The sequence below is a fragment of the Urocampus carinirostris genome, chromosome 4 (assembly GCF_059441175.1).
Source record: "Urocampus carinirostris isolate Australia breed hairy pipefish chromosome 4, RoL_Ucar_1.0, whole genome shotgun sequence".
Taxonomy (NCBI): Eukaryota; Metazoa; Chordata; class Actinopteri; order Syngnathiformes; family Syngnathidae; genus Urocampus; species Urocampus carinirostris.
Window position 1 is genome coordinate 5,583,623 of NC_142352.1, and position 24,629 is coordinate 5,608,251.

Consider the following 24,629-nt stretch of genomic DNA (forward strand, 5'->3'; position numbering starts at 1 on the left):
ACAAACCACATACTATTATGACACCATCCCCTGATCTAAAACCTACAAGAGGGCAAGGAAAAACTCAAAAACCTCAAGTCAAGTCATGTTTATTTGTATAGCCCTTAATCACAAGGAGTCTCAAAGGGCTTCACAGACCACAGATTATTGCAAACCACAGACTATTATGACACCATCCCCTGATCTAAAACCTACAAGAGGGCAAGGAAAAACTCAAAAACCTCAGCATGAGGAAAATGAAGAAACCTTGAGAAGGGACCGTACATGAGGTCATCCCCCTTCCAGGATGACCAGGCTGCAATGGATGTTGGAATAAAAATCGATACACAGATCTCCTCAACAGGAAATATAGGATATCACTAGCTAGGAATAGAAGTGCGTTTTAAGCCTAGATTCAAACAGTTCCACTGAGGTTGCAGATCGAATCTCAGGTGGCAGAGCATTCCATAACACGGGGACTATCGATCAAAACACAACTACAACTCAATAAGTAACCAGTTGACTAGCTTAATCTCCCATGTGTTTTCCACGCCTACTCAAAAGACGAAACATTTCTAGGCTTCATTATTCTAATGACCGAATGTTGGCATATCATTTCATTTTATTTGTGAGTCTGTCATGATTACTGATTTGACTCAGCTGTGCCCGCCCGCTCCTTTGGCGCCAAAAGCCTCGGACTCTGATTGGCTGCCTGTCCCTGTTTAAACCCAGTCCTTTCTATCACCTGTTGTCAGTTCGTCTGCGAACCTCAGTGAACTCTAAGCAAGCTTTTTCGACCCTGACTCACACCAGTTTTTGCTCCCATCTGTTTCCCGGCTTCGACCCGTTTTTTGAACCCGACCATGTATACCCCCCTCTCCTGGCTTTCGACTTGTTTCTGTTCCCAAGCACGTTATTTGCTCTCCTGTCCCGGCTGCTGACCCGTTTTCCGTTCCCAACACCGCCATCGCTCGCCACGGAAGTCCCACTTCCGCGTTCAGAGTGACCTGCGTCCCGCGTCCAGCGATCACCGGATGGTTGGTGCAACCCTTTCCTTTCTTCTAATAAAACTAAGAGAAAAATAACGCAAGTGGGTCCTGTCTCTGTTCTGGTCCTGACAGACTCATACAGACACTCTTGGAATTGGCATCACCATCAAAATTCAACGTCTCTGACGGCAGTGCAAATATTACCAGGTACTTGTATTTCTTTCTCTCTCTCTCTCTCTCTCTCTCTCTCTCTCTCTCTCTCTCTCTCTCTCTCTCTCTCTCTCTCTCTCTCTCTCTCTCTCTCTCTCTCTCTCTCTCTCTCTCTCCCACCCCTTTTCTCCCACTCTCTGTCTCTGTCTCACTCTCTGTCTCTCTTTTTCTCTTCCTTTGTTGCTCTTTGTCTCTTTCTCTCTCTGTGTCTTTTTAACTTCTTTTGCTCTAACTTCCTTTTTTCCTTTTCTCTCTTTTCTCTTTCTCTATTCCTACAATTCGCGCTTTCTTTTCTTTTTCTTTCTTTTCTTTTTTCTCTCCTTCTGTCTTTCTATTTCTCTTTGGATTTCTTTCTTCCTCTCCCTTTCTTTTCCCCCTCTCTCACGACTTTTTATGTCTTATGTTTCTCACGCTCTCTCCCTCTCTCTCTTTTTCTTTCTTTGTCCTGCTCGCTCTCCTTTTCCCTCCCTCTTTCTCTTTTTTCTTTATCCCTCTCTTTCTCTTTAATCTCCTACTCCGGCCCCGGACGGAATGTTTGTTCTATCGTGTGGCCCCCGAGTTAAAATGAGTTTGACACCCCTGCCCTAAACTCTCTGATCAGCCAAGCAACCAATTAACTATCAACAACCCGCCTGACTGACCAACTGGCAGTAAATATTGCCTATTCACATATTCTATTTTTATATTATTACTTTTTTTATAAGTTTTTCATTGCATGAATTTCCAGTGCAAGATCTAATGGCGTTGTAAGCAATGTTCGCTTTTGTTGTAAACAATGATTTGTATTCTTAATATGAATGCTGCATTTGTGTGCCGATGGGGTCAATAACGGAAAGGACAGGACAGACAGGATTGATATCAAAAAAAGGATATCGAAATTAAACACGACAAACAAGATGGGAACAAAAATTGGAGATAATAACAAACAAGACAAAAATAGACAGGAACAATAACTGGAGAAAATAATAAATAATAGGTAGGAAACACAGGAAGGAAACCGGAAAGAATCAAAACCCACGTCTTGCAGGGCAGAGGTTTGTTGACGGACTAACAAAGGGTGGGTGAGCGCACTGAGCTCAAATAGAAGGAAAGCCAATCTGTCAACGAGCCGCAGCTGGCACCACACGGGCGGGGCCAATTGGGCGCCATGGCAACCGTAACAATTTGTCCAAGTGTTTGCATTAACCATGAAGTGATTTGATTGGTGTTGCCCTGGGTGACAGCCAAGAGATGTAGATGATATGATTACCTTACAATGTACGAAGAGTTTTTTATCATTTTCCAATCGCCTTGTAAGCAAAGTTCACTTTTGTTGTTAACAATGAAACATTTTTAATATGAATGTGCCATTTGTGTGCCTTTTATATGCTTACACTGGCTTGCCACTGCAAAATGTGAATTTTTACATCACTGTGGCGCAGATGTTTCAGAAGAGTCAGGGTGGATAATTATCATGCATGCTGGATAAATTCGAAGAATTTCTACACAATGTGTCATACACTGTCATTTGAATGCGAATGTTTAACCTTACAGCAGTTTTTATGCTTGCATTCTATTGCGACTAGCGTTTTAAGAGATCCACTTCGTATGAATAAGGCCTGTTTTTCAATGTCCGGTGCAGATGTCTGACTTTGTGAGTGAGCAGTTTGCCGAGGTTAATTTTGTGGATCAAGTGGCTCATGATGGCCCGTGGGCTTGTATGGGCAGGAAGAGTTATGGACATGAACCGCCGGAGATGTTTTTGAATGCAGACTGGAGCGCATGGTGATATACTAAAGCTCATTACAGTGGCATTCATCCGTGTCCCACGACTCTATCCCCTGTTGTAGCATAACAACATATAAACCCTAGTTGCAAAAAAATGGTGACAATTCCTGAAAAGTGCATTCCACCTCTTGCATGTCCATTGAGTGTGTCTGACATACTCTCCAACAGCAATCAATTATTAGATAAATAGATAAATAGATAGAGATATAGAGATATAGAGATATAGAGATATAGAGAGATAGATGTCTAGATAGATAGATGTCTAGATAGATAGATGTCTAGATAGATGTCTAGATAGATAGATGTCTAGATAGATGTCTAGATAGATGTCTAGATAGATGTCTAGATAGATGTCTAGATAGATGTCTAGATAGATGTCTAGATAGATGTCTAGATAGATAGATAGATAGATAGATAGATAGATAGATAGATAGATAGATAGATAGATAGATAGATAGATAGATAGATAGATAGATAGATAGATAGATAGATAGATAGATAGATAGATAGATAGATAGATAGATAGATAGATAGATAGATAGATAGATAGATAGATAGATAGATAGATAGATAGATAGATAGATAGATAGATATTTTATTCTTCCCCGTCGGTAGATAGATGTCTAGATAGATAGATAGAGATAGGTAGATAGACAGATAAATAGTTAGATATATCGATGTCTAGATATATGTCTAGATGTCTAAATAGTTAGATAGATAGAAGACTAGATAGATGTCTAGATAAATGTCTAGATATATGTCTAGAATAGAATAGAATATACCTTTATTGTCATTGTTACAAAATGGGTTAACATATTGTGACAACGAAATTGGGCATGACACTCCAGTTTTACACATTCACAATGAGGTATGAGCCAAGAAGATAAAGGAACAGAGAAGATAAGGTTATAAAACAAGGGGGATAAGGCTATAGTTATAATTTACATGGTATTTACACAAGAAATGTCGGCATGTGGGATGTTACATACAGTGTTGTCGTGATACCGTTGGTATCGTAAGGGTTGTGCAATATTGCATTTGGTGCAAAGTCATCATAGTGCAAAAAATAGTCAGCATATGCATTGGTGCAAACATAGACAACATAGTGCAGAAAAAAGGAAATGGTCAGACATTGTGCAAGGTGAGCAGTAAACGTAGTGCAGTCGACATGTGCAAGATAGATGTCTAGATAGATGTCTAGATGTTTAGATAGATGTCTAGATGTCTAGATGTCTAGATGTCTAGATGTCTAGATGTCTAGATGTCTAGATGTCTAGATGTCTAGATAGATAGATAGATAGATATATATTTTATTCATCCCCGTCGGTAGATTCCTATTTCCTGCAGTATCCTTGTGTTGTAAAATAGAATAATAAAATAAAGATATAGAATACAAAAACCCAATATAACGTTTTGCTATAGAGTATTTAAATAGAGCTACGGAAAATACTCACTGTAATAAAAATAGGGTAACATGCAAATGTGGGGGTGGGGTTTAATGTGGGCTTTTACTCCCCCGAGTGGAGTTAAAGAGCCTCATGGCATGAGGAAGAAATGATCTCCTCAGTCTGCCCATAGTGCTGCCTCCCCAACACGCTGTGACTTGTTCTCAAATACTGCGCTGCACATTGAGAAATGTAATATCGCCTAGAGTGACTCAGTCAAAAATAGGTGTCATATTTGACCCCGATCTGTCCTTTCAAACACACGTTAAGAATATTACTAGAATCGCTTTTTTCCATCTTCGCAACATTGCTAAAAGTCGTCCTATGCTGTCTCAGTCGGATGCGGAGATTATAATTCATGCGTTTGTTACCTCCCGTCTCGATGACTGTAATGCACTACTCTCGGGTCTCCCGAAGTCCAAAATCAAGAGCCTTCAGCTGGTACAAAATGCTGCAGCAAAGCTTTTAACTAAGACAAGAAAGTTTGATCACATGACACATGAGATTTTAGTTAACCTGCGTTGGCTCCCTGTTAGCTTAAGATGTGATTTTAAGGTTCTGTAGTATACAAAATCATGCATGGACTTGCTCCCTCATATCTTTCAGATTTGATTTCCCCTTATGTTCCAGTCAGTCAGGAGCCTTCGCTCTGAAAATCCTGGTCTACTAGAGATCCCAAGAGCCAAGAAGAGATCCGAAAGGTTCGAGAGCTTTCTCCATTTGGGCCCCGGTGCTGTGGAATACTCTTCTCCCTGAGATTCATCTCATCTCATCAGCTGTACCGCTTATCCTCATTAGGGTCGCGGGGGGGCTGGAGCCCATCCCAGCCATCTCCGGGCAGTGGGCAGGGGACACCCTGAACTGGTTGCCAGCCAATCGCAGGGCACACAGGGACAGACAACAAATTCGCTCATTCACACCTAGGGACAATTTGGACCGGCCAATTCACCTGAAATGCATGGTTTTTTTGGAACGTGGGAGGAAACCAGAGTGCCCGGAGGAAACCCACGCAAGCACGGGGAGAACATACAAACTCCGCACAGGAAGTCTGGAGCTGGATTTGAACCTACGACAGGTTCCCATGACATGAACTGTGCCGCACAAGCGCTAACCACTGCGCCGCCGTGCTGCATCCTGAGATTCATGTTTATGTTTATTTATGATGCCCTTAATCAAGAGGAGTCTCAAAGGGCTGCACAGAACACATATTAATGCAAACCACAGACTATTATGACACCATCCCCTCATCTAAAACCTACATGAGGGCAAATAATACACAGATATTGTAAACATAAAATATAGGTTATTCATATGCTATAGAATAGAAGTGTGTTTTAAGTTTAGATTTAAATATTTCCACTGAGGGGGAAGAGCATTCCACAGCACCGGGGCCCAAATGGAGAGCACTCTGGAACCAGCTGATTTCTTCTTGGATCTCGGGATAACTAGTAGACCAGCATTTTCAGAGCGGGAAATGAAATCTGAATTAGATCTAAATACAAAAAATAAGATTGATTTGTTTTTGTTCATAGTTTTGATTGTATTTTAATGTATTTTGTAATTTGCAATTAACTGGCGTCGTTAACTATGGAAAACTGTATTTAGTAGGCAGGGTTGGGTAGGGTTACTTTAACTTGATTACTTTCAATAACTTTTGGATTACTCCAATACCAAATATGCTAATAAAAGACTAAACATGAATACAATTATGACTCACAACACGTGGTAAGCGTTCTCTCCTGGCTTTGATCTCTTTGATCTCCGGCAAAACTAACATCAAATGCGACAGAAACCAAATTAAAATAAATCCAAACAGCTTGCCAACATCATTTTTGCCGTTCCATGCATTCCGTTACTCCCCAAGCCTGCACACAATTTAGTCATTTTATTCATATTTAGTTTCTTTTGTCTTTTATTAGCATATTTGGCATTGGAGTAAAGAAATGAAATGATCTGCATTTATATAGCGCTTTTCATGTCGAGACTTCCCAAAGCACTTTACAGTGTGCTTCACATTTCCCAATAGCGGCCGTGCAGCCATGTAAGGCGCTAACCTGCCTATTAGGGGCATTAGGGGTTCAGTGTCTTACCCAGGGACACTTCGACATGTAACACGAAGGAGCTGGGATTCGAACTGGGATCTCTTGATCCCAAGACGAGCGCTCTACCTCCTGAGCCACAATCCAAAAGTAATTGAAAGCAATCAAGTGAAAGTAACCCTACCCAACCCTGTTAGTACCATTGCTATACCCAGTATTGCTACTCGCTGATTCATAGTGTTTATTATTTGAGTTCATCAAAATCAAAACATGACATTATCCTAAGCATATCGCTCTCATGTTGTCAGTTTTATTTGTGCAGGCTAAATAATCTCAGGCGAACACTGTGTTTTTACCAGCAAGGAAACAACAGCACCGAGTCCAGTAATTCATATAAAAAGTCTTCGTTTTTTCCCCATTTAGTCGACTCTTTCTACAGCACTCAGTCCAATTTAAGTCCACAGCTCCCATAGGTGCTTGCTGAACAAGCAGGACTTTATATCACAATAAGCGGGGTATAGGAAAGCCTTGGAAACCCCAGGGGGGACAGCGAGCAGGTACACCAGGTGTCACCGTACATCAGGCCTGTCCCGGTGACGCCGATTCAAGGCCTCTTGTTTTGTAAAAGCAAACTCGATATCCCTCGGAATGTCATTAGGCGATGGTAGAGAAATCGGCAGGGCGAGCCAGATGGGATTCGTATTGCCTTCCAATTGCGGCCGAGCGGGGCTGCCCGGAGAGAATGAAAGAGCCAATGAATAGTGCATGTGTGGGTGCGTTTGATAGGGGCCCAGCGGGGCGGTGCTGGCAGGTGATATTCTGTGATTTTGTTGTGTGTGAACGTCACTGCCAAGAAGAAGGGCCACGGGAGAATGAAAGGCCTGGGTGCTCAGTCACGTTTTCATCCATATTCGCACGCTGACTTTCAATCGACTTGTCATCTTCCGATCCCGTCCCTTCTCCTCTCTTCCTGTCTTCTTACTAGCGCTGCAACGATTAGTTTGATGTCGCCAAAAATTGATATTATTGTCACGAGGTGGAACCGGACCAGAACGGAGGCAGGAGGTAGGAAGGGAGAACTCAATTGCGTTGACAATCATAACTTGTATTTAACAAAATAAAAGTAGTCCAAAACTCCGGGACAAAACAGAACAAAACATTCTTACACTCAGAATGGGCAAGTACAGGTTTCCTCCGACTCAAACTAAACAGGACTGGGCATAACAGAACAGAAAAGGTGTAATGAGCCAGCACCCGCAAAACCCACAACCCAGCCTTAAGTAGCACACACGCAATTAGCTGATCTGCTTCAGCTGGTGCCCAGGGGGCGGGGCCAGCTGGTCGCCAAGGCGACCATGCTGGCCATGACAATTATATCATTGTTAACAACAAAATCGAACATTGTTAACAACGCGATTAGATCTTTCACTGCAGGATAATCATGCAATGAAAAACTTAAAAAAAAAATGATGTAGAATATGAGAAAGTATTCAAGGTAAATGTGTCACAGTTGCCATGGCGCCCAATTGGCCCCGCCCGTGTGGCGCCGGTTGTCGCTCGTTGACAGATTAGCTTTCGGTCTATGTAAGCTCAGTACTCTTATTCTTCCTTTGTCAATCCGTCAACAAACCTCTGCCCCCAAGACGTGGGTTTTGACTCAGTCCTGTTTCTTGTTGGTATTTCCTGTCCGGTATTGTTTCCTGTTTATTTTGTCCTGTTTAATATTGGTTTCCAGTTTCGTTCCAGTCTAGTTTGTCCTGTTTATTTTCAAAATCCTGTTTTAATATAAATCCTTTTGTCCGTTTTTTTTAATATCCATCCATCCATCCATTTTCTGCACCGCTTATCCTCAGTAGGGTCGCGGGGGTGCTGGAGCCCATCCCAGCTGTCTTCGGGCAGTGGGCAGGGGACACCCTCACCTGGTTGCCAGCCAATCGCAGGGCATGTCACGGAGCGGAGCGAGAAACAGGAAACAAGTAGCCGTACTCACAATTTATTAGGGGAAGAGGAGGAGGGCGCACAATCCGGGAATCAATGGTCGCAGGAGTGGATTAGAAAACCACTCAAAAGAAAAGAGTGTCCAAAAACAAGCGGACCAGACCAAAAACAAAACAGGATCAAATACGGGCAGATTCACAGAACTAGGCATTTAACAGGATTTAACAGAAGTCTCACAGACGTCTCACAGAAGTTTAACAGGTATACCAAGTATAACAAACGTTCCAGCAACGCACTCTTCAAAGGAACGCGTTTAAATACTGTCAAGAAGCAATCAGTCAATGCGACTCAGCCGGTGTCCATGGGCGGGGCCAACTGGGCATCGAGGCAACCGCGCCAGAATCCGGCGCCACCCGGCTGGAACCACCATGACAACCGAGCCAGACATGACAGGGCACACAGGAACAGACAATTCGCTCGCTCATTCACACCTAGGGACAATTTGGACCGGCCAATTAACCTGACATGCATGTTTTTGGAATGTGGGAGAAAACCGGAGTGCCCGGAGGAAACCCACGCAAGCACGGGAAGAACATGCAAACTCCACACAGGAGGTTTGATCTCACGACCTCAGTGCCGCACACGCGCTAACCACTGCGCCACCTTGCTGCCTAATGATTAGTTTCAGACATAATTTTTACATCATTCATCGTTGCTCTTTAGCATCAGCTGCTATCAAAGTGCTCGCCCACTTGCTAACCAACACGTCGAGAGAGTTTCGTTTCAGTTCACTGAGCGGCGCCACCAGCTGGACATTGTAATGTCCTCAGGTGCTTGCACACACAGAAAAGGGGAAAAGTGAGAGAAAGGTTGAAAGGGCAGGATGTACCTGCATGTGAGTGTGTGTGGATTGGCGTTAACAAGATTAGAGCTCATGGGATTGTTCTAGAAGCTTATGTACCAAATGTCAGGAATTCAATCTCCCCAAGTAGAATAGCGCAGCACCTTTGACAGAACGACGTGTTCTCCAGCTCAAAAGATAATGGATTACATTTTATTTGGGAGAATCGGTTTCTTTTATTATTCGGTTGAAGTGAAAAAGTATGAATATTGTTTTTTTTTTTTTTTCTTTAAACAATATTAGTTGAGGGCAGCAGGGCGGCGCAGTGGTTAGAGCGTGTGCGGCACGGTTCATGTCTTGGGAACCTCCTGCGTGGGTTCAAATCCAGCTCCAGACTTCCTGTGTGGAGTTTGTATGTTCTCCCCGTGCTTGCGTGGGTTTCCTCCGGGCATTCCGGTTTCCTCCCACATTCCAAAAACATGCATTTCAGGTGAATTGGCCGGTCCAAATTGTCCCTAGGTGTGAATGAGCGAGTGAATTGTCTGTCCCTGTGTGCCCTGCGACTGGCTGGCAACCAGTTCAGGGTGTCCCCTGCCCACTGCCCGATGATTGCTGGTATGGGCTCCAGCACCCCCGCGACCCTACTGAGGATAAGCGGTGTAGCTAATGAGATGAGTTGAGAATATTAGTTGAACCGGAACAAATAGCTTCCCTGTGTCATGAACCAGTTCAGGATCAGGACCCAACCGCGTGACGTTCCCACACAAGACTTTTCTGAGAGTTTTCTGAGAGAGAATCGAATGGTTTTAAAACAAGGCTTGTGTTGGCAGGTATATGTCTTTTTTAAATTAAATGAAATACTTAAAAAGAGTAAAGATGTTGTCAAGAACCGAAACAGGATCAGGACACAACCGCGTGACGTTCTCACACAAGACTTTTATTCTACGGGAAATGGGGATTCATGCAGTCTGGCGTGGAAAGACAGGAAGCCAGAGACCAACGAGATCGATTCCAATTGCACGAGTTGATATCAGAAGGATGGGGTCGATACCGGACAGGGCGGGATAGATAATGAAATAGGATGTCAAAAATAAACAGGACAAACACGACGGGAACGAACACTGGATAAACTAATAAACAGGACAAAAATTGACGGGAACGAAACTGGAAACAGATATTAAACAGGACAAAAATGAACGGGAACAATACCGGACTGGAAATACCAAAAGGAAAGCAGGACCAAGTCAGAACCCATGTCTTGCGGGGCAGAGGTTCGTTGACAAAGTAAGACAAAGTAAGACAGAGCGCACTGAGCTTAAAAAGAGGGAAAGCCAATCTGTTAATAAGCCCCAGACGGCGCCACACGGGCGGGGCCAATTGGGCACCATGGCAACGGTGACATCCTGTGCAGTTGTCAACTAATTCAGTGCAATCTTGTATAAATACTGTCCCAGCGTGCCAAAACGTATATTTTTTGGGGGTGTTTTTTTGTGTTTAATTATTTTTAACTACTCAAAAGTCTCTAAAAATGCTTTCAGGGTGATGAATCACCACAGGACGGGAGCAATGGCTTACATCAAATTGTTGTCCACTTCCTCGTGTTGCCTCCTCTATCCAGCGATTGAGAGTGCATGGGGTAGCCCCCGAGTGGCCATAATTGTGTGATACCGGATACCGGACAGGGCAGTACAGATGGAATCGATACTGGATACTCGAGTTAGTTACCGGACAGGACGGGAGAGACAGGATAGATACCGGATACTGGAGCAAGATACCAGACAGAAACCAGACAAAATACAAGTCTTGCAGGTGCAGAGGTTTCTTATTTTAAGATGCAAAAAAATCACTAAAATAATCTTTACCTATCGGATGGTAGACATGTTTGCCCAACTTAAGATGTATGTTTTTGTTTTCATACCGAGATTTGGACAAAAATACTCAAAATGAGCAAAACAATATCCATTATTACAATGTGAATAGTGCGTCTAAATATTGTTGGATTATTGCAATATGTCAGTGCCTATAGAGCACAGATGTCAAACAGGCAGCCCGCGGGCCAGATCAGGCCCGGTAAGGGAACGAATCCGGCCCGCGAGACAACACTCAGAGAAGCGCAAGAGAAAAACAAGCTGCAGGTTGAAATATGTCAACTTGATGTTGCCAAAGCTGGGTGCCTTGAACAAAGACACTGTACTTGTATTTCTTTTTCTCTCTCTCTGTCTTTTCCACCTCTTTTCTCCCACTCTCTGTCTCTGTCTCTTTCACTCTCTGTGTCTCTTTTTCTCTTCCTTTGTTGCTCTTTGTTTTTTTCTCTCTCTGTGTCTTTTTAACTTTCTTTTGCTCTAACTTCCTTTTTTCCTTTTCTCGCTTTTCTCTGACTTTCTTTCTACCCTTCACACTTTCTTTTCTCTCTTATCTCCTTCTGTCTTTCTATTTCTCTTTGGATTTCTTTCTTCCTCTCCCTTTCTTTCCCCCTCTCTCACGACTTCTCTTTTTATCTCTTTTGTTTCTCACGCTCTCTCTCTCCCTCTCTTTTTCTTTTTTGTCCCGCCCTCTCTCCTTTTCCCTCCCTCTTTCTCTTATTTCTTTATCTCTCTTTATTTTTCTCCTTAAGCTACAAGTCGGGCCCGAGACAGAATTTTTGTTCTATCGTGTGGCCCCCGAGTTTAAATGAGTTCGACACCCCTGTTATAAAGCCATACGTGTAGGAGTTTCTCAGTTTGATTATTTAATCAGCACATTATTAAGTTAATTGTGTATTGGATACACCTTTTTTATTATCCTTCCATTTAAATGAAAGATGCATATGTCGTTGTGCATTCTTTGCATTTTCTGAGTGATCTGGTTTGTAGCTGGAGTATTGCCAGACTAATAAAAAAATCCCTTTAGCCTTGTTAAACTGAACTTGGTTGAAAATAAGGCTTTTAGGAACATTTCACATCAGGAAACCTCCTTCAAACCACGCCCATATCTTATAAAACACCACCCCGCCAGTTTTCCGATGTTTGTTTGCTGATAGGACATTTTTTTAATATATATTTGTGTTTTATTTGTTTCAGTTCAATACCAAAAGTGAATGGAGCTGCTATGCTCCAGCCTTCATTTACATCTACAACAATTATCACGAATTGCATAAAATATGTTCTTAAAACGTGTTTAATATGTGTCAGTTGAGAATTAAGCACTTTGAAAGATGAAATGAAATGATCTGCATTTATATCGCGCTTTTCAAGTCAAGACTTCCCAAAGCGCTTTACAGTGTGCTTCACATTTCCCAATAGCGTCCGTGCAACCATGTGAGGCGCTAACCTGCATATTGGGGGTGTTAGGGGTTCAGTGTCTTACCCAAGGACACTTTGACATGTAACACGGAGGAGCCGGGATTCGAACCAGCGCTCTACCTCCTGAGCCACTGCCAGGACAAATGCATGATTGCAGCCTCATTCCCAAGGTTACAACCGCATAACTGTGTCACAAAGACAAAGATAGATAAATACACCCATTTCTGTCACGGTTGCCATGGCCCCCAATTGGCCCCGCCCGTGTGGCGCCAGCTACGGCTCGTTGACAGAGTTCCGTCTATTTAAGCTCAGTGCTCTCACTCTTCCTTGGTCAGTCCGTCAATGAACCTATGCCCCGCAAGACGTGAGTTTTATCTCGGTCCTGTTTCCTGTTGGTATTTTCTGTCTGATATCGTTTCCGTTTATTTTTTTCCTGTTTAATATCGGTTTCCGGTTTTGTTCCCGTCTAGTTTGTCCTGTTTAAACACAATATCCTTTTTTGATATCAATCCTGTCCGTCCTGTTGTTTAAGATCGGTTTCCAGTTTCGTTCCCGTCTCGTTTATCCTGTTTATTTTCGATATCCTGTTTTGATATCAATCTTGTCGGTCCCGTCCTGTCCCGTATTGACCCCATCTGTCCGATATCTGCTCGGGCAATTGGTATCGGTCTCGTCGGCCTCTGGCTTCCTATCATTTCACGCCAGACTGATGCCTAACGTGCATGACTCCGCATTTCCCGTAAAATAGTGTGAGAAATGTCACGGATTTGGGTCCTGATCCTGTTCCCGTTCTTCACAACATCTTTACTCATTTGAAATATTTCATAACATTTAAATTAAAAAATACCTGCCAACATAAGCCTTGTTTTAAAACCATTTGATTCTCTCTCAGAAAACATCCTGCATGAGTTTCACATGATGATAACAATATTTTGGTATTACTTTTAGTAGAATAATGCACCGCTAACTTGTATCATGCATCTTTTTTTTTTTTAATATTTTCGATTTTTTGCGTATTTTTCATTCTAAACTTGGACATTGACACAAAAAACAGTAGCAACAATACCCTTTTGTCATGATTACCAATTTTGATCTCCTGTGCCCGCTCATTTGGTCTGATTGGCTCCCTGTCCCTTTCCAAGCCCGGTCCCGTCACTCTCCTTTTGTCAGTCCGTCTGCGAACCTCTGTTGATATAGGCAAGCCTTTTTGACCCTGACTCCCGCCTGTCCCGTTTTTGCACCCGTTTTTCCAATAGCAGTTCCTGAAATCCCCGTCTGTCTCCGGTTATGCCCTGTTTTTAGATCCCGACACAAAGATTTGTCAATCATCAGTTAAATGCAGTTAAACCCTGCAATTGGCCGAAAAAGATGTGTCAATCATCCGTTAAATCGATCGCTATTGGCTGAAGTTATTCAGAGCCTCGGATAGGCTAGAGGGCCAAAACAAACCCTGCAATTGGCCGAAAAAGATGTGTCAATCATCAGTTAAATCGATTGCTATTGTCTGAAGTTATTCCCGTCACTCTCTTTTTGTCAGTCCGTCTGCGAACCTCTGTTGATACAAGGCAAGCCTTTTTGACCCTGACTCCCGCCTGTCCCGTTTTTGCACCCTTTTTTCCAATAGCCGTTCCTGATCTCCCCGTCTGTCTCCGGCTACGCCCTGTTTTTAGATCCCGACCACGTCTACTCTCCCGTCCCGGCTTCATTTCCTTATACCAGGCGACAATAACACAAACATTTCCAAGAGTAGGGGAGTGACAATGATCAGGCTATGATCTTATATCACCCAGCCTGTCTCAGGTCCTTTATCAATCCGCGAATCAATACAGCTCTCACTTTGGCATAGACTCATAAATCAGGAAATTTAAAGGAGATTTGTTGGATGTTACGAGCGGCAGTGTTGCTGCCAAGAAACCCCGGTGGACACTAGGCCAAGTCCAAATTGCGATTGCGCCACTATACTGTACTTTATTGCACAAATCGATCAAATCCAAGCGTAGTAACACCCCGTGAGGTAAATAACACACCTAGCTAGATCCTTCCGGAGGGTATAAAACATAAAAGAGTGGCACAGCGCTAGCAGGTCAAGTGGAAAATCCTCCTTATACGGAAGAACATCTGTGCTCACGAGCAAACGTTGGAAAGTCACCAAACCAATGACCGTGAAGAGCGAGTTCATAGGTACAGTAGTTGAAACCAACAGCTCGTTGATTTCGAACAGAGTTCCATGTGTTGAAATATGTACCGTATTTTCCGCACTATAAGGCGCACCGGGTTATAGGGCGCACCCCGAAAAAACAGTTTTTGGTCCTATTTTTGACATACATAAGGCGCACCGGATTATAAGGCGCTACAATGGGAACGTCGACAAAACAGTCAGATAGTTCAGTCAAACTTATTACCCCCTTAACATTCCGAAAGCTTGCAAAGACGCAAATACGTGTCGGTGTCCGTACAATGTCACTCAAATGCATCGTTCCATCATTCGCAAGGTTAAAGTCTTTCAATTCAAGAAATGCCAACCGTTACTTAGTTTCTATTTTCTTTTTCGCTTGCAACTTTACTGTATATATGACAATAAACACTTGGAATTGAGTTGAATTTAAAAATAGACACTCCATTCCATCCATTATCTGTCCCGCTTATCACAGAAACATCGAGTTCAGTCTGAAACAAGATACAGGGATAATATATATAGCCAGAGTAGCTCACCGAGTCGTTGTGTTCATAATAATGTGCAGCCGTGGTCCTCTTATATCCGTGAGTTTAGTAAATCCAGGAGAATAAAATATTTACAAATACAAAATAGTAAAAAAATGCTTTCTGTATGCCGTCAGCCACGTGCTATATGCATTCATCTTTTTCGGCCAATTGCAGGCTTTGTTTTGCCGTTCAAGCCAATGCCAGCCTGTAAATGATAAAAAGGATCCGCCTCTTGCCCTCCGAATAACTTTAGCCAATAGTGATCCATTCAAATGATGATTGACACATTGGTTAGCCAATGAAACGCCGGTAAATAAATCCCAGCATACACCGCGGACTACTTGGCGTTCGGGGGAAAATCTAGTCGGTGGTTGCAAGTTAGTTGCAAGACTTTGCAAATTAATTTTGTTCCATAAATAAGGCGCACTGTATTATAAGGCGCATGGTCAGCTTTTGAAAAAAATAAAGGCTTTTAGGTGCGCCTTATAGTGCGGAAAATACGGTAACTTGCAAATTTCATTGCATATTATTCTGTTCCCCAAAGATGCATTTTTGCAGCCTGTTTAAGCACATATCTTAAGGACTATGGCTTTATGACTGTAAAAGGCTGTCCGACACAAAAGGTTTTGCTATCACGAGACCAGATCAGACCAGGAAACCCCAAAGCATTCCTTTCAGTTCTTTATTTAAGGAAGCGTTCAGGGCTTGCGGGAGACGGGATGGCCGTCAAAGGTCAGCAACGGAGCCCGAGAGATAGCTTGGGATCAAGTGGCCAATCGGAGTGCGGAAGTCAGGCAGGTCAAGTTTACCGGGGCTGGAGAGGAGATCGGAGCGTGGGACGGAAACAGGTCGGATCGGAGGCAGGCAGAAACAGGTAAGCAGAGTTCTTAGACGAATGGGAAATCAGGAGAGTCACACAAAGTTACAAACGTACACTCTGACAAAGGAACTCTAGGCGTAGCGCACTTAAGAGCGAAGTGCCAGCCAATCAGAAGGCGCCCAAAAGATTGCTCCAGGAGATCAGAGTTAGTAATCATGACATTTGTCATGATTACCTATTCGGGACACCTGGGGCTGCCCTGTTGGCGTCAACAGCCACGGGATCTGATTGGCTGTTGGACTCTTTTTAAACTCCCGTCTTACAAAATGAAGTAGTCAGACCGTCTGCGAACCTATGCTCTCAGCTAGGCAAGCTTTTGTACTCTCCGACATTATCCTGCCCTGTTTTCCTGCCTGATACCTGTTGTTGACCTTTTTCTGGACCCGTTTCTGCTTTTGCCCCTCCGTCCTGACCACCGGCCTGTTTTGCCCTGTTTCCTGCCTGATACCTGTTGCCAACCTCTTTTCTGGACCCGTTTCTGTTTTGCTCCCCCATCCTGGCCATCGACCTGTTTTCTCGCTGTCAACGACTACCCTCGCTCGACTCGGAAGGGCCACTTCCGCGTCCCTGCCATCTGCTACCCGTGACCGACGATCATCGGATCGTGGATGCAAGAACTGCTCTCTTTCTTCATAAAAACTGAGTAAAATGAACGCTATTGGGTCCTGTCTCTGTTCCTGGTCTGTGACAGGTTTTTATTTTAAATATACTATGAAAACAACATTCACTCACACATGCAACAGTTGCAATTAACGGATGCTAAATGGTCCGAAAAAAACAACAACATTTTGTCACTCTTAAATACAATTATTTTCATGTATAGTACATAAAGGATTTTTCCTTTAGAGGAAAAATAGAGACGATAAAGAACCCTTGCAAATTATACTCCGAACCATCAACCACTTTTAATCATCTAGTGTAGTGGTCTCCAGATTGTATCTATCTATCTATCTATCTAGACATCCATCTATCTAGACATCCATCAAGGATATTTTCTATCTATCTATCTAGACATCCATCAAGGATATTTTCTATCTATCTATCTAGACATCCATCCATCTATCCATCAAGGATATTTTCTATCTATCTATCTAGACATCCATCCATCTATCCATCAAGGATATTTTCTATCTATCTATCTAGACATCCATCCATCTATCCATCAAGGATATTTTCTATCTATCTATCTATCTAGACATTCATCCATCTATCCATCAAGGATATTTTCTATCTATCTATCTATCTAGACATTCATCCATCAAGGATATTTTCTATCTATCTATCTAGACATTCATCCATCTATCCATCAAGGATATTTTCTATCTATCTATCTAGACATTCATCCATCTATCCATCAAGGATATTTTCTATCTATCTATCTAGACATCCATCCATCTATCCATCAAGGATATTTTCTATCTATCTATCTAGACATTCATCCATCTATCCATCAAGGATATTTTCTATCTATCTATCTAGACATTCATCCATCTATCCATCAAGGATATTTTCTATCTATCTATCTATCTATCTATCTATCTATCTATCTATCTATCTATCTATCTATCTATCTATCTATCTATCTATCTATCTATCTATCTATCTATCTATCTATCTATCTATCTATCTATCTATCTATCTATCTATCTATCTATCTATCTATCTATCTATCTATCTATCTATCTATCTATCTATCTATCTATCTATCTATCTATCTATCTATCTATCTATCTATCTATCTATCTATCCATCCATCCATCCATCCATCCATCTATCTATCAAGGATATTTTCTATCTATCTATTGACCTTGGTCATATCCCTCGAGAGGGGTGACCGACAGCAAGACAAACACATATAAAGACAAAAAAAAAGGAAAAAAGGGAAAAACACACACAAAACATTTTGGGACCATGGCCAACCCAAATGCCCAAATACCAAACAAGTTAAGCACCTCTGCATCCAAGTTGGTTATGCTTTCGTCCCTCCAGAAGAAACAGGACACAAGAAAGCGACCAAGTCACTCGGGTCAGGGTGACACAACACACTCTTCTGTTCAACAGGAGCTTTCGACAGCTTTCACTGGTTTACCCCCGCCGCATCATACGGGTGCCCTGACCATCCGTTAGAAAACATCTTAATATACCAATATTCTTTTACAACACCTCTCCACTCATTCCTATCACAACAAGAGCTCTAGCTTCCCAGATTGTACAGGTCCTAAAAGTATCTCACGAGTGATGGGTCATTATATAGATTTGATTTCTAACTGAGTGCTTGGCTTAGTGGTTGTCCACTCACTGGAGTTCCCTTTAACCCTCAAACAGTTATACTACAATCATTACTACTTGGTAATAACATAACCACAGCATAGTTCTAACATAATTATTTTGAAAATATGTATCAGAATGCTAGCATTACCCACCAATCAGTAACATAAAGTAGCTCCCAGCTTCAAAAAGGTTTTTCATCTCTAAATTAATGACTACACTGTACAGAGGAAGTTTGCTTCTGTCAGGTGAGATAATGTAAACCTAAAAAAGGGTTGTTCCTGGACTTGTCATCAAGTTTTTTTTTTCTTTCTTTTTCAGATCATATACGTATTTAATAGAATAGAATAGAATATACCTTTTTTGTCATTGCTACAACATGGGTTGAATATATTGTGACAACGAAATTGGACCAGTTCCACATTTTACAGTGAGGATAAAGAAAACAAAGAGATAAAGGAACAAAGTAGATGTTTGGACTGTCCTTGTTGCATAGGCTCTGTTTTCCTCCGGAGGAGGTTGTATGATGGGGTGAGGGACAGACAGAGAAGGCCGGATCCAACCAGATGTTTGATCTTACTGTACACACTGTCCAGTGTTATTTCCCTAATTGCTCAGTCAACGTATCGGATGGATTTGGGAAGTACAGTCCTTAAACATGCCGGCGACGATAAAAGCTCAGTCAGGGTGTGATGAGGTTAATGATGTAAAACTTAAAATACTGGATCAAAGAGTAACTTATTTTTCACTGATTCTAAACAATGGATAATTTACCCAATCATGAATATTGGAGGGCAGCACGGCGGGGCAGTGGTTAGCGCATGCGCGACACAGTTCTAAGGTCTTGGGAACCTCCTGTGTGGGTTCAAATCCAGCTACCGGACTTACTGTGCAGAGTTTGTATGTTCTCCCCGTGCTTGCGTGGGTTTCCTCCGGGCACTCCGGTTTCCTCCCACATTCCAAAGACATGCATTTCAGGTGAATTGGCCGGTCCAAATTGTCCCTAGGTGTGAATGAGCGAGCGAGTTGTCTGTCCCTGTGTGCCCTGCGATTGGCTGGTACCCAGTTCAGGGTGTCCCCTGCCCACTGCCCGATGATTGCTGGGATGGGCTCCAGCACCCCCGCGACCCTACTGAGGATAAGCGGTGCAGCTAATGAGATGAGATGAATTTTGGAAACACATTCAGAACCAGATTTGTTTCTTCTGATGCAATTGATGCACTGTTCTGAAGGATAGTTGCATGTGTTTTGATTGACTATATTTCTCCAGTGACCAGGGGGGGGGGGTTATCAAGTGAAGCGTTGCAAGGTGACCTTGATTCCATGTCACTACACACACAGCCCCATGAAGCTTTATAGAGCGTACCTGATTGTTTACGGAACATGTTTCATAGCGTTTACGGATATAAATTAAGTGTGGCTGTACAGTTTAGACATTTAAATGCATTCCCGATGAAAAATGGCCATTGACATAATGGGACAAGGATTTAAGATGCTCTCAAAATCAAACCTTTGGAAACGCTTACATTAATCCTGAGCTGAAGTGCTTTAGTATCAATCAAGCACACGTGGATCCTACAGATCTTAAATATTTTCGGGAAATCTACAGCCGGTGAATGACTGTCGGACAATCAGTAGCACACACAAGCATACCGGTCAAACAGAGTTCCCTGTAAATTTCCTTACGGGTCTGAGCGTTCACACAAAGTCGGTGAGCAACGCTTGAAACAACAGTGAGCTACAGGAATCCCAAGTGTGGCTACTAAATCATTATCAAACATGTTCAAAACTTGACATCACGTTACATTTTGCTGAGTTTCCGGCAATGCAAAATTATGTTTCACTTTTGAATGAATTGACTCATGTATGATTGCAAAGGTTGCTGGGCCTACAAACGTCATTTGTTTTTTATGTTCTCTTTTACCCCTTTCCCTTTATTTGCTTCTTTCTTTTCTTCTGGCTTTTTGTCTGAATTTTTCCTTCTCTTTTTTTCTAATTTTCTCTCCTTTTGTTTCGTTTTTTTATCAGCTTTTCACTACTTTTTCATTTTATATTTTTTTTCTTTTTTGTTCTATTTCCCCCCCTTTCTTTAAGTCATTTTGTGCACAATTTTACATCATATTAGGTCGTGTAGGGATTAAAGAAGCAAAAACAACCTGCAGAGCCGTTTGGGACCCGAAAGAGCCGCTTCTTTTTAGTGAGCCGAGCCGAAGAAGCCGGTTCTCGAAAAACTCTACTGACTTTACTCCACGTTCTACTTCGACATTGAAATCCAAATACCGCATTTAGAACACAGGCTTTTTCGGCTCAGCTCATTAAAGAGAGCCGGCTCTCAAACAGCAAAAACAAGGAAGTTATAAAAGGACAAAATTTAAAAAAGACAGGTTTGTGGTTACCCCTTTAATCAATATATTACCAACAACAATTTAATGCAGAAAATGAATTAATAATTTGAATAAGAAAATGTATTATTCTACTTAATTATATTTGCATGTATTTTTTCCTTCTCCAGTGAACGTCCAAGCTACTTAATTTTTGAACTTTTTTTATAATAAACCTCATTCATGTCGAGCAACTCAGTATTCCACAACATGTTAATTAACAATATATATGATACAACGGAACACATGTACAATATAACATGTTAAACTACATAAATAAACATGTTTTAAAAAAAATATGGTGTAAGATTATTTTGTAGGGGAAAATACGACAGTTTGTAAGGGCACGGAGCCCTGGAGCGCGACAGGTATGCAACAATGTCACTCTGACCAGCGAGAGAAAAAAATAAAAAAATATATAACCAGCCATAAACTGACCAAATTGACCAAGTGCTGAGACTTACACGATACTTGGACAGGTCGATCCTCAGAGAGTTGTGCAGTTGATCCAGTAATTTCACAAATTTTTCCCTCTGTTGGCGTGAGAAAATAATTGCACTTTAGTCACAAATAACAAAAAGTTGCATATATCAAGAACTGTGTATTTTCAAGGAATAGTTTTCTACAGGCAGAGGCAATTTGGTTTGATATGGATCTTGCCAATATCAAGGGTTTGTAAGGTCTTGTAAACACATTCAGAAATAAAGCGTTTAATACAACCTGGTTCAATACTAGCTCCAAGCACATACTCTGTTTTCTTCTCTAATATATATTTTTGAGCAACAATGGATCTTGGTATTGTATTGCAGAAATGCATTATACATGCTAGATCACTAAAGAAGCCTCCATTGAATATGTTAATTTTGTGCAGGGTTTGCAGCTTATTTTATATTGTATAACAAATATATGTATATACAGTAAAGAAAATAAGTATTTAAACACCCTGCTATTTTGCTATTTCTCTGACTTAGAAATCATGGAGGCGTCTGGAATTTTCACCATGTCAACTATGAGAGAGATAAACTAAAAAGAAAAATCCAGAAATCACAATGCACTAATTTTTAACGATTTATTGGTGTGATACAGCTGCAAATAAGTATTTGAACACTCTTGTATCATCTGTAATTCTGACCCTAAAAGACCTATTGGTCCGCCCATTAGAAGTCCACCTGCACTCCATGTATCATCCTGAATCAGATGCACATGTTTGAGGTAGTTTGCTGCATAAAGAAACCTGTCCACCCCATAAAATCAGTAAGACTTTAACTTGTAACAAGGAGAAGACCAAACAGTTCTCCAGAGACACCAGAGACACAATTGTACAAGGAAAGGGCTACGGAGCAATTGCCAAGCAGCTTGGTGAAAAAAGGTCCACTGTTGGAGCAATTATTAGAATATGGAAGAAGCTAAACATGACGGTAACTCTCAATTGGAGTGGAGCTTCATGAAATATATCACCTCATCGGGTCTTAATGATTCTAAAAAAGGTGAGGAATCAGCCGGGAACTACACGACAGGAGCTGGGACCACCGTTTCCAAGGTTACTGTAGGTCATACACTAAGACGTCATGATTTGAAATCATGCATGGCACGAAAGTTCTCCCTGCTTAAACCAGCACATGTCAAGGCTCGTCTTAAGTTTGCAAATGACCATTTGGATGATACAGAGGAGTCATGGGAGAAACTTTGGTGGTCAGATGAGACCCAAATATAACTTTTTGGTCTTAATACCACTAAGCGTGTTTGGAGGAAGAAGAATGAAGAGTACAATCCGAAGAACATCATCCCTAATGTGAAGCATGGGTGTGGTAGTAGCATGCTTTGGGGGTGTTTTTCTGCACATGAGACAGGACGAGTGCACTGCGTTAAAGAGAGGATGTCTGGGGCCGTGTATTGTGACATTTTAGGTAACCACCACCTTCCCTCAGTCAGAGCATTGAAGATGGGTCGTGGCCAGGTCTTTCAACACAACAACGCCCCGAAGCACACAGCCGGGAAGACCAAGAGGTGGCTCCGTAGGAACCATATCAAAGGTTTAGCATGGACCAGCCAGTCTCCAGACCTGAACCCGATTCAAAATCTTTGGAGGGAGCTCAATCTCTGTTTCTCAGCAACAGCCCAGAAACCTGACTGATCTAGAAAAGATCTGTGTGGAGAAGTGGGCCAAGATCCCTCCTGGAGTATGTGCAAACCAGGTGAAATACTACAGGAAACGTTTGACTTTTGTAATAGCAAACGACGGCTAATGTACCAAATATTAACATTCATTTTCTCAGGTGTATGTATGTAGAGCACTTTTGGAGGGTTAACCTTATAGACAAAGTAATATAGAGTCACTTTGCAAAACAATGTCACTGGTGCTTCTCCTTAAATTGAGTTATTTCCAACCAGGGATAAACTCGAGTTATTATAATAAACTAAATATTGCCTGAAAATAAACATTGTGAAGGAACTGTGGTAAACTCCGGAATACTAAACTTATATTGAACCAACAAATGTGCAAATAGTTTGGAGCCTGAAAAAAAAATATATGATGTTGTTTGCTGGGCATCACCGCAGAGCTTCCAAATGGAGAATCGTATTATACCCAGGGAAGTTTAGGGTTACTTTAACTTGATTACTTTCAATTACTTTTGGATTACTCCAATACCAAATATGCTAATAAAAATGTTAGGATTATATAATTATATTTATCCTACAGTTGACATTAATATGTTATATGTGTTCTCAGCCATTTTGAAGAGTTCTCAGCCCGTAAGCTGCTCTTCAAGGCCATGAGTTGTTTTTTTGTACAGCCTGTCTTTTTTGTCTCACATACCAGTGGATGCACCCTGACCTGGAATAAATCTGTGCATGCCATAACTCAAGTTGTTCTTCACCAAAGAGCCTGGGAAGAAGAAGGGGAGGTGCCCAGGACAGAGGTCACCTGACATCATCGGATGGAAAGCAGGCCTTCGAAAGAAGATTAATTAACTCTACGTAGCAAAAGTTAGTATACGGTCTCAATTTGTTAGATAGAATCCCGCCCCTCAGTAAATTGAGACTCATGTATGACAGGGCAAAATCTTAATAAAAAGAAAGGAGATTCGGAGATTTCTTCAGAGTGATTTGGGTGATTGGCGGCATACATTCTCCAACCTCTCCTTGCAAGATTCTAATTAATCTGATTCTCTTTGTCTTTTATTTCAGAGCGTTTTATCATAAATGTTGGAGACTTAAACCTAACAAAAAGACAAAAGAAACTAAATATGAATAAAATGACTCAATTTTGTGCAGGCTTGGGGAGTAACGGAATACATGGAACGGCAAAAATAATGTTGGCAAGCTGTTTGGATTTAGTTTCATTTTGTTTCTGTCGCATTTTATGTTCGTTTTGCCGGAGATCAAAGAGATCAAAGCCAGGAGAGAAAGCTTACCACGTGTTGTGAGTCATAATTAATTCATATTTAGTTCCTTTTGTCTTTTATTAGCATATTTGGTATTGGAGTAATCCAAAAGTCATTGAAAGTAATCAAGTTAAAGTAACCCTAAACTTCCCTGGGTATAATACATTTTTCCATTTGGAAGCTCTGCGGTGATGCCCAGCAAATAACATCATATATATTTTTATCAGGCTCCAAACTATTAGCACATTTGTTGGTTCAATAGTAGTCCAGTTAAAGTAACCCTACCCAACCCTGATTATACTCATATTAGTGCATATTCATTCAGATCGATGTTAGTGATGTGCAATCATGAGAGGCAGGAGGGAATGTGCCTCACCTGTCATAATGTATTCAGTGTATGGTTATTTCTCATTTAATTTCAAAATTTGGGGATTTTTTTATTTGAAATTGCTGAATCTTCACATTCTATGATGACGATTTTTAATACAATTTAGTTTGAAATGTATTACTGTGCTGAGCGGT

General features: G+C 41.6%; 1 protein-coding gene across 1 annotated transcript in view; it reads right to left on the minus strand.

Moving 5' to 3' along the window:
* Window positions 1–24,629, minus strand: part of unc13c (unc-13 homolog C (C. elegans)) — a 296,369-nt gene that overhangs the window by 140,785 nt on the left and 130,955 nt on the right. Inside the window, exon 15 of the mRNA XM_088333511.1 lies at window positions 21,186–21,254. Within this exon, the coding sequence (XP_088189637.1) occupies window positions 21,186–21,254 (69 nt within the window). The remainder of the gene's footprint in view (window positions 1–21,185; window positions 21,255–24,629) is intronic.